This window comes from Mizuhopecten yessoensis, unplaced genomic scaffold (assembly GCF_002113885.1).
Source record: "Mizuhopecten yessoensis strain PY_sf001 unplaced genomic scaffold, ASM211388v2 scaffold8231, whole genome shotgun sequence".
NCBI classification, from domain to species: Eukaryota; Metazoa; Mollusca; class Bivalvia; order Pectinida; family Pectinidae; genus Mizuhopecten; species Mizuhopecten yessoensis.
This window is the reverse complement of record NW_018407444.1, coordinates 279,197-291,000: the sequence shown is the minus strand read 5'-3', so window position 1 is coordinate 291,000 and position 11,804 is coordinate 279,197. Positions and strand designations below refer to the sequence as shown.

General features: G+C 34.7%; 1 protein-coding gene across 1 annotated transcript; it reads right to left on the bottom strand.

Annotated features, from left to right (window-relative positions):
• Positions 1-1,037: 1,037 nt before the first annotated feature.
• Positions 1,038-11,761, bottom strand: LOC110455472 (ragulator complex protein LAMTOR1-like). The gene is made up of 6 exons (XM_021505632.1): positions 11,619-11,761; positions 9,620-9,696; positions 8,708-8,794; positions 7,381-7,458; positions 6,716-6,845; positions 1,038-5,618 (listed from the first exon to the last, which is right to left on the bottom strand). The coding sequence occupies exons 1-6, from the start codon at positions 11,658-11,660 to the stop codon at positions 5,526-5,528; spliced, it is 507 nt and encodes a 168-aa protein (XP_021361307.1). The 5' UTR covers positions 11,661-11,761; the 3' UTR covers positions 1,038-5,525.
• Positions 11,762-11,804: the final 43 nt, after the last annotated feature.

Sequence of the window (11,804 nt, the reverse complement as noted above, 5' to 3'; positions counted from 1 at the left end):
AAATCAAAGCTAACAAATGAGTATTGCACCGGTATTTACATTTCTGTTAGCCCAGCAAATATCGAGGGGGAAGGAAACAAGACTCACATCATAGTACATGTAAAATGTATATTTTGCTTCCTTGCGATTCTTTTTGAAGTCCAAGTGTCAGACATCAAGCTCAGCTATATGGGCAGATTGCTTTTTGATGAGTATAGGGAATATATTGCCACAGGACGGGCCCTTACTGACCTGTCAGTGTTCTAGTTTGATTAGTTACCTTAGATATAGAAGATTATTACAGATTTGACCCCTGTGAATATAAAAGTAGGTCAATGTCATTTTTCGACCTTTTTGATCGCTCTTCACAACAGCAAGCTTCAGGTCAAATACAATTATCCAAGATCTTACGAATGTTTAATAGAACAAGCTTTGAGCCAAATAACCATTGGAATTATTAGACGTTATTAGGATTACTTAAACATTTTAGCTTGTTACTTTGAATGCAGGTCAGTGTCATTTATTTTGAAAAAAAAATACAGCATATCCCTTCCAAGTTACATAGCAAATATGCAAGCGTTCTAGGGATTATTTATTTTTAACAAAATTATTTGAAGTTTTCAATATATTTAACTCGCCACCTTGAAAGCGGTCCGTTAAACGTAACTCATTCGAAAAAAAATAATGGACATTCGCTTCCAGCACAGGCCAAATATCCATATCTTATGGGTCAGCAAGTTGTTGAAGTAAACGTTGATGCTAAGGGACGGCGGCACGTCATTGGTTCGCCTTACAGAATCCAGCTTTAACATTTATATGTACCTTATTTGGGTTTTTTTCGCAGACAAGGCGAAACCAGACCACATTTAAATATAATGTGAAATATTTTTTATCTACATGTATACGTACCTTTGACTATGTGCAAATTTATTTGAACTTTAGTCCGATATTTTGTTAAAAATTGTGAAAAAAAAAAAGGGCGACGAAAATATTGCGATGACAGTACGTAGTTAAGATGAACCTTTTGACCAAGTGCACAAACAATTATAACCAGCTGATTTAGTTTTCAATACATTTGCATTTATTTATTTAATTGCATATAAATAAAATGTATCTGTCATTTTCTTTCTTCTTCGTCATCATCATAGACAAAATCGCTTGCATTACAACACATTCATCTCGATTCACTCTCAAACATCTTTCTGTCGTCATTCCTCACTTTCTATGGTTTTTGATACAAAGTGCTGTTTTCCTTGCCTCCACAGTTGTAATTAGCACCATACAATGCAAGTATCAGGCCGACACAAACCAATGATACTGCTGAATTCGCCCGAAACGCGTGGACACCACAACAGTCCAACATCATCAGCCTACCTAATTAATACGCCTGCAAATATACAATGTTGATGCTTTCTTTGTTTAATAAAACGTTGGAACTTTTTTTTATTTGATTTCCTTGAATGCATGATACACTATTAATTTTCTATGGCATTTCGAGATGAAAAAAAAACTAAACCATCCAGCATCCACTGTTCCATTTTAGTGGCAATTAAGTTGAATGTGCTCGAAGAAACCTCTAAATGTCAGGATAGAAGTATGAATGAAATCAAATATATCCTTAAATAAAATGTACATGTGATGACAATATATATGCAATCAGTGGCGGATCCAGAGGTGTTTTTGGGGCTTCAAGAATTATTGATCCATTGATCAAATTCCAAAGTCAACCAATTATTGAAGTTCAGATTGAAAAGAGTTTTGGCACATTCAATCACTTCAAATTTTCAACTGAATGGTAAAGCATATGTAGAAACATTATAGGAGCCTATAAACAGCTTTAAAGCATATTTCATTCTATTGTCAAACAAGTTCATCCATATCTCAGACGTGCAGAATGTACTTAATTAGCTATATCACAGACAGGAATGATAATAAATGCATACAGTATCATGGTGAGTAGTACATACGTGCACAAGGCAAAGGAAACTGACGACATTGCATAAATAAAATAATTAATATTAATAATAATTTGAGGTTCTTATATACCGCTTTATCACAACCTAGTTTGTATAGGTAGGTCGTCTCAAAGCGGTTCACAAATCATTATCTGTGGTTATAGGGCCTTTGCAACCAGCCAATATCTTGTTCAGCTCCCTCGGGAGCATACAGCCGGTGCTGCCATTTCGGGGCTTGTGCACAGCTAGCATTCACCAATTCTAGCACTGCCCAACCCACATACTCATTTTTAGCTGAGTAGACTGGAACAAGCGGAGTAAAGTATATCTTGCTCAAAGATACAACACAGTGCCGTAATGCAACTCGAACCCGCAACCCTTCAGTCACCAGCCCCGCGTCCTACCACAAGACTACTGCACCTCCTTACATAATGATTAATATAGGTCTACCAAGCTATGCAAATTAACACAGCTTTATAATTAATTAAGTTGTAGCGTACAACATTGTAGCACTTATAGCTGAATCGCGAAATTGCAATTTGGTGTCTAAAAACCATATTTCTGTTAAGAGTTACAAACTCGTTTCCTTACTTTGTTCTGCTACCAATTGCAACTTTTGTTTACAGTGACAGAACAAAGCTAAAATTTGTTTGATTTTAAGATTTTCATAGACATTATATGCAAACAGTCTGGCACTGTAAACACACAAAAATACATGCCTGTAAACCGTTTATTTAGCTTCGTTTTCAGACACCTTGATTGGTGTACATTAATTACGTGCAAATCAATTCAGAAGAATGTTGAAATTATTTTACTTAGCTTTCATGCTAAAACAGAACTAAGGGCAAAGCCCAGTAATGTTATCACACAGAGCACCTTGTCCAGTAATATTTGTGATTAATGTTGGCGCAGACTCCAGTGGAAGTCAGTAGTCAGCCATAAATACAACTATATACAATAATCTCAAGCACTGCACTCTTAACTGTATGTACAATCCTCATATTTCACAGACACACACATAATTAATAAACCTTTTTGTGGGGGGGGGGACAATTTATAAAAAAAAAAAATACCTTAACAAAATTGCTCCTTGTAACTTTCTCATCAATTTAGAAAACGGTTTTATGTAATACAAATTGTATATATATCTTATTTTATTTTCAATATATCAAACTGCAACAACCTTTATGTAGCTGTATACTACAGCATGGTATCATGTGTTCAAAATGGTTAAATTCTTTAAAACAACTTATTTCATTTTTTTCAAGAACACTACAGGCATAGTTTTTTTCTATTCATTTTGAGATAACCATATAACAATGAATACAAAAAAAAAAAAAAAAATCTTGTATTTTCTTTCTTACACAATTGAAATTGGACCCATGTTAGAAGGTAACATAAAATCACTAACAGCGGAATTTTATCCTGCAGAGGTGACTAGATCTGCGAAACATTTCAAAAGACTAGGTATTGGAGTAAACAGACTAAAAGTAATGAACAAATGACCTTCAAACATGCTTACAACTTAGGTTACACAGTTTCCATGTTAACAAATCACATTAAGAAGTTTGACTTTATCTAAATCTATCTAACCTTAACCCTTTCACCCCTATGTAACTTGAGTGAACTCTACCGTGCATTAATTTGGAAGGGTCCATTTATGGTCTACAGTGGTTAAAGGGTGGCTCCTATCATTTATAAAGAATATGAATATAAAGAATATGAATCTAAAAAAATTTAAGTGGTTTCTATAAATAGGCAAAACAGGCACAAAATTTAAACTAAGCTAAGACACATGACAGAATTAGACTATCATATATACATTCATTTTTGTGGCACTGTTATTTTAACAGTAGGATAAATCTGCAAATTAAATTCAACACACAACTGTTGCCAGTAATACTACATACCCATTCTTTTATCTATCATTCTAATTACTCTCCTATGTTTCACTCCAGAAATTAGCACGAGCATTATCTCAATACTTTATACAATGGTACACACCACATAGTACATAGTATTTTGATTGGGGACCAAAATCAAATATCATGACAATCTTAAAACTGCAAATTGTACACTACCCAAACTTTTCATGCAGAGGGAAAACATTTTACAAACTTAAAGCTGTGTATGAAACTCAATATTAATTGAAATTATCATTAATTGTCAGAGCAGTATATCAATATTATTGCAAGCTTAAGAAATAACAATGAGAAAGTCTAGATCTAGACCCACAATGACTGTACAGTATCAACCATCTCATTTGTTGTTATATCTCTTTAAACCTTCTTTTCATCCTTTCAGAATGATTACGGTTCTATATGTGCTGCTTCAATCCAGATATAAAATAACCTCCAATAACATCTCAGCTAGTGGAAATGAGAAGCAAATATTATCAAATAAAAGGTACTTGATAATAAACTGTGGAATGATATATATATATTTCACAAAAAAAGTAGAGTACCAACATTTTCATGAATGCAATGCATTGTGTGAAAATATTGTAGTACTCCGCCACTTAACATGAAATATATGTATTCAATAAGAAACCATTAAATATTCATAAACATATTTTGAAACTCAGAACATCTTTTCTTTTGAAAAAAAAAACTTCATAGGGAACCAGTATTAAAGTAATTTCATCAATCTGGCATATGGATGACATCACATGATTTTTAGTGACATTTTATTAAGACACCTGTGTTGTTGCTTCCGATAGTGTCATTTACCCCAATGCTCCATAATACATTGAAACTCTTGCTGGGGTAACATGGTCATGCTAATAAATAATACAGTTTATTTCAATAATGTAACACAATTTCTTCAAAACTTGTCCTTGTTTCGACTGAATCAGAACAGATATCAGTAGTCTTCCTTTTGAACTTTCCAATCTGTGTTTTGACTAGTGAATAGATTATTTTTTTTTTTTTAACTCGGTGAAAAATAGCTCTTATTGAATTAATGTTTATCCATACCTCATTCGCAAATGAAAACTGTCAAAAGTTTTGAAAAATTTAAAAAGATACTGGACTGTAGGCACTTCCATAGCTAAGTTTTGGGTAGTTAGATGCACATTATCTCTACATCAAACACTCACTTATTCTTGTTGGTGTTGAAAGAAAAACAATGGTCAAAATGATTTCCGTTTTTTTCCATGGCTACCCAAAATGTAAGAATAATACTCCTTATTATGTTCATTTTCAAAAAAATTACCAAAACTGGATAAATAGTTCAGGAAAGATTCTGCTAAATCTGATATTAATTAAATTTTCGGGGTTCGTGACATGAAAAGAATTCAAGATTCCTTACAGTTTCTGTATAGCACTTTCATCAAAATTAAAACAAGTGATATCCGTTTTTGGAAGACCTGCTTTCAGATCAAATACTTAAATTGAAATCAGAAGCTTCCAGGAGTTGAAGCCTCAGTGGATTTCCAACTTGCTTGGTTTCAAGCCACACAATTGATTAAAGGGAAGTAACTGTAGGACAGCTCCTGGTTGTCAATATTAGATATTATCCAGTTGTCTGTAGGTGTATGTACAATGTATGTCATGTAAATTGATATTATAAACTAGAAGTGCTGTTGTGGTATCAGGGGACTCCAAACGGTACGACCAGGTCCTCTTTGTGCTCCACTTTGACTTCTTTTACGGCTTTACCAAGTCTGTCTGCTACGCTTATAACCTAAAATAAAAGACAGATTAAAGAAACAGTTTCATTCCATTGTTCTCATTATTTATTTATTTTTTAAATTTTTAAACGCAAATCAAACATGGGAAGAAACGCAAATCAAACNGGGTGGCGGGGGGGAGATTACGTGTGATCAGAATTAAAAGCGTATTTTTTTTCTTTCTTCAAAAATGTGTTTATGTACACCCTAGGGATTAAATAACACTTTTAAATGGCATCTTTTGAATTGTTCTTTCAGATGAAATCATTATGGGTTAGAATATAAGAATACTTTAGCAAATTCACTGGTTGAAAATGCTCAAATTTAGGGTCCAAAATTGGGAGTCTCCCTCCAAAATTGGGAGAGTTGGCTTGTATGGAAAAGTATTGTACACATATTTTATAATATGATTAAAATTTTAATTAGAAGAACACCATTACAGCTACTTTGTATTCTAAAATTAATTCGACCCATATTGTACTATTTCTAGTTGTTCTGCAAGATTAACTAGAGCTGTCGCCAGGATGGCTGACTAATACCCCCGCTTCCGCTAAGTTATGTTTATTTGAGAGTTATACTTCAACGTATTTAGCAGGATAAATTATATCTTGTAAGCTTTTACAAAGGGCGCCACAACTCCATTAAAAAGTGTTGAAACACAAAATTAAAATGTTGGTGCACAGGAGTTGTACGGACAACTTTTTCGTACAAAGGGCCATAACTCCATCAAAAATGGTTGAAATCCCAAATTAAAATGCCGGTGAACAACTACATAAGATACTGATCATTCATGCAAAAATTCAATGAAATCCACCAGTTCGTTAAGGAGGAGTTGCACGGAGAAGTATTTCACAAAAAGGGGCATAACTCCATCAAAAAGGGTCGAAATCCCAAATTAAAATGCCGGTGCACAACTACATAAGATACTGATCATTCATGCAAAGTTTCAATGAAATCCAACTGTTAATTAAGGAGCAGTTTTCCGGACAAGTTACTGCGGACGACAGATAGACAGACATCCAGACAGACAGGGTGATTCCAGTATACCCCTCCTAACTTCGTTGCGGGGGTATAATTATGGATAAGCTAACCAAAAACAACAGAAACTTACCATTTGCACATCACCAAAGGAAACAGGAGGCTGAGACAGTGTTACTTGTGGGTTCGCTGTACAGTTTGGTAGCAGGTTTCTATAGTTACGACCTCTGCCTGACGAACCCAGCTTCACATTCAGTCGACCACTGCAAAGAGCAAAGATATTCAACTGTGAATTTTCATTAAATGATAATTGTTTCTTTATATTTGCATGAATAAGGTCAAATTTATTTAATAGGATTTTTTTTAATAGCATATTAGTGGACGCAGGCATTGCTGCCTCTATATCCACATGAATATAATTTCAAATACAATATGGTAAACATAAAATAAGCCTATACATTATAGACGCTGTATGAATGTACTTCAACTAAAGATCTTTCCAGAATACGTCCAAGTTTTTCTCAAAGTCACAAACGTTACGAGATGAAATAACATCTTGTGGGAGACTACTCCAGATATCAATTATGTACTCTTTGATTAAAGTAATGTGTTCTAATATTTAAATGACAATGTTGTTTGAGTATTTTTTTTACTGTGTCCACAAGTTTATGATGGGCTTGTGGTTTCATTCAGGAGAAAACAAGACCACAACATTCAGCAGAGTGCAACAACATCATACCTTTCATTATATAAACATTTGGATAATTATGTATGTGTAAAATATAGCCTGATACTTACTTGTATTGTTGTGACCGATCATGGTATTCCTGGTTTTCTACGGTCTGTCCATCAATAGCACCAACATCTATCACATTTCTATGGAAACAAATACATAACTTTCATGGTATCAACAAGTACATTTGCAAAGAATCACAGCTCTTGATTTCGTATTTCATTCAACAATCACTTTTGGAATTGACTGAGGCCTATTTTGCATCTTACTTAAGCTTACAATGTTTGGTTTAGTTGGGTTTTATTTTGTTTAACGTCCCATTAACAGCTAAGGTCATTTAAGGACGACCTCCCCTGTGTGCAAGATGCATGAGTGTAGTGTATGTGTGTGTATTTTTGGAGGCTGCGATATATTCGTGTCTGTCTCCTTGTGATAGCGCGGAACTGATGCAGACTTTATAGTGCTACCTCACTGAAACATACTGCCGAAGACACCCAGCAGGACGCCCCACCCTGTCACATTATACTGACAACGGGCGAACCAATTCCCACTTCTAATTTGAGTGTTAAGCAGGAGTAAAAACTACCATTTTTAAAGACTTTGGTATGTCTCGGCCAGGGGACAGAACCCAAAGCCTTCCTCACAGGGGCGAACGCTCAACAAATAGCCAAAAGTGAGGCATTGTCAAGGGAGACATTAGGAAGAAAGTTATTTAGAAAGGAGAGAAGATATAGGGTCCCAAATTTAGTCGCCTCTTACGATCATGTAATTGGGGGCAGCAGGTACAATTCTTACGCCCTACCTGCAGGGACATGTACAAATGTATACAGTATGACAAATACATTCTAAAACAATTGACTGTTTTTATAGACATATGGAAAATTTAATAAAATTTTCAACAGCAATTTGCATCCCTGTGTCACTTAATTATATATATGTTGTACCTAGCATTGTTTTATGCTAAACTGTTTAACCCTTTCACCCCCATGTAACTTTAGTAGACTCTACCATGCGTTGATCTGGATGTGTCCATTATGGTCTACAGTGGTGAAAGGGTTAATGGTTAATGGATGTACAGACTGACATTGAATTTATTTTTTCATTTTTAGCGAATATATCAACCAGGACCTAGAAGAGAGTCCGGTTCAGTGATTGCGAACTAGATTTGCCTTCTAGAAAGTGAAATTTTGAGCATTAATGTGTTTACCTATTTTATAAACTGATCAAAGACTGTACACTTTTTTGCAGTCCAATGTATTCTTTTATCAGTTTTGTGAGAAGATGTAAAACAATATGCAAGAAGAAGGTTAGACTCACACCCAGATTTTGGGAGTTGACAGGCATATGGCATATTAACGTCAGAATGAAAATTAACATAGTTAGAAGTGTTACCTGGCAGTGTTGTGGAGTATCCTTTCCAATGCGGACTGTTCATCCCCTTTCTGGGATTGTTGCTGCGCAGTTGAATTGTATCCATCACTGAAAAACATCATTCATATATAGAGAATCACATTACGATATTAATCAGGGACACTAGTAAAGGTAACTATATTAAAATCATAAATCACTTTAAAAATTAAGCGATTATTTGTTTGATATAATCTTGTAGTATTCTTCAAAAGCCATTCATCTAACAGAACAACTGTTCGTTAAAATATAACGATTTTAGTATTTATATAAAAGTGTATCAACTGATGCTTGTTAATGGATGAAACTTTTCAAAGTTATTAACTCATTTACCCCTGAACTTTAATAATGGACTATTCCAACCTTTGAATTGGAAGAGTTCAAATGTGTCTTCAGGGGTGAATGTGTTAAGATCTTTAAATACTTCAGAAACAAATTGTTATTCCTCTTTACTATAACAGTATCAAAAAGGAATTTAGGTTAATGCTGAATTATTGGGGTTTTTTCCCATAAAAGAATTTCATAATCAATAAAAAGGTTACCTTCTTCAGCACTTTTTTGAGGTTTCTTAATTGTTACTAATTGCTTTATACAGGCACGATGACTGTATAGCCAGTGTTCTCATTTAAAGCAGGTTGCTGGGAAAAGTAGTCTGCTATTCAACAAATTTGTCGAACCAACTATTTTTTTTTAGAAAACATACTACGTCAGGTCAACATAAATAGAAGCATGTTAACCCTTTCACCCCTATGTAACTTTAGTAGACTCTATCATGCATTGATCTTGATGAGTCAATTATGGTCTACAGTGGTGAAAGGGTTAACATTCAAGTGGCTATTCTTAACAAGTCAACCATCTATTCAAAACCATAGTTAGAATACTGATAAACATATTTACCCAATCTGTGTTTGTGGGGTTGGATTGTTACTGACTGGATCTCCCAGAAGTCTAGAAGTTTCATTAGCTTCAGAATTCTGAAAATGAATCAAAACTTCTTATAATGTCATCGTCATCCCTAAATATTTATTATATCATGATGATTTACATACGTATACTTAACATGCATACAATAAAACTATTCCAACATACTGAAGTTAAATTGTTGAATTGCTAACAGGGGTTGCACAGTACTATGAAATGTATTGTAAGCATTGATTCACCCATTTGTATTATCAATGCTTGCATGCCCCTAAAGATGGCGTCGCTAACTTAAAGACCTCAGAGGTTGTGACATAAGTGAATACTATAACTATATGCATGTCTATATCAGCGATGCAATGGGAATGTAATAAGTGCTACGTATCGAAAGGATGTTAGAATTGACAAAAAAATATATGTGTTTCCTGTAATATGTTGGAAAAATTTAGAGTAGGTAGGTATAGCTAGGTAACACATTTTATTTTAACAAATAATTTTAAAATGGTTTATATAGAAGTGATCTTGACTTTAACAGTACTTTTTTGAAAATTGCCTTCAAAAGTTTAGGGTAAGCACAAACATTTAGGGTAGGTATATGTAGGGTTACCGGAAACACCAAATATTTTTTGTTCGGCTTTTCACTGTCAGGGTTTTAAGTTGTTAAACAAGCGCATGCACATGTCTATAAGAAAGAAACTCAATCATTGCAATCATTGCTAGCATTTCTCCAACAGTACTGGAGGTTTAACACGGCGAGATACTTTTGACAGGCACTGCGTCACAGTCGGCAAAATCATATCAGATAGAAAAAAGACCGACCATGCAGCGGCCTCTTATGTTATAGGAGTATGCTAGCATGTGACATATTTATGTACAAATTGTCCATAATAGATTATATACTATCATGGTCTCACATTCATGGGTACCATATATATTCGTTGCTCAGTTATCAAATGCTGTCAAAAGTGAAAATACAATGTAGATTAGTTCGAGCGAGTTTCGCAACCTATCATAGCATCACCAGCCAAAATCGATCATGATCAACAATTAAGCAATTTCCGTACTCAAGTTATGTACATTATATGTACTTGAGCAATCCGAAATGTGGGTAGGCACGGTTGGATCTATCACTACAGTAGATAGAATTGTAAAAAAGATGTGTTCGAACATCCTGCCAATTCAAAGTAACTGGAGGTTTACTACATTGTATTTGCTTTAATATTTTAAAAGCACTGACATTTAAAACCACAGATTCTTTTCAACATTGAGTATGTCATTATATTGTCAGCGATATATTACGATGGATCACTTGTGGCCTTTTTTTATAACTAAAAGCATTGTAATATGGCAAAATGACTGTATCCATTAATATAACAGATCCTATTTTTTTTTAATATCGTATGTACTTAAACTTCATCCTTTTATCAACCATGCATACAAAAACTTGATCGTTCTGTTGGATTACATAGGAATGAAAGACTCCTTTATATCTATAAAAACAAAATACAAATGCCTGTGGTCCAACCGAAATTCATAAACCTCTTTTCATCACAGGGAGAGCCACAGGGGCATGGATCGCTTTACTTGTAATATAAAAAAATAGGGGTCTCCTATACTAATATGTATATATCAGTATAGGAGACCCCTATTTTTTTTATATAACAAGTAAAGCGATCCATGCCCCTGTGGGGAGAGCAACATTTTACAGGACTAGCGTTGGATAGTGATTCCGGCAAGGATCGTACAAGTGACCACACACAAGCTTTCTAATCCGCCGGTTTACGCGCTTATTTAAAAGGACAATTCCAACAATCATTAAGCTAATGTCATTTACTTGACAGTGTGACTTGACCGACTTGATAGGAGCCCCCCCCCCCCCCCCCTAACACTCTAAAAAAAAAGGAGTGCAGACGACAAAACACTTAATGACGCCCTTATTTACAAGTCTTGAGTAAGCACATATAGACTAAGCAATCACCAAATAATCCTTTTCCTCGTCGCTGCTGAAACAGCACCCCATTTCATAGGGACAGTTTTTCCAACGCCCGTCTACTTAGAAGTCGTTTTCCGTTTTCCTCCTTCCCACTTCGAACGACCTTCACCTAGGAAGCACCTGACTCATAGAACGCAGTGAATGCTTCAGAAATAGTTTTTCATATTCAAT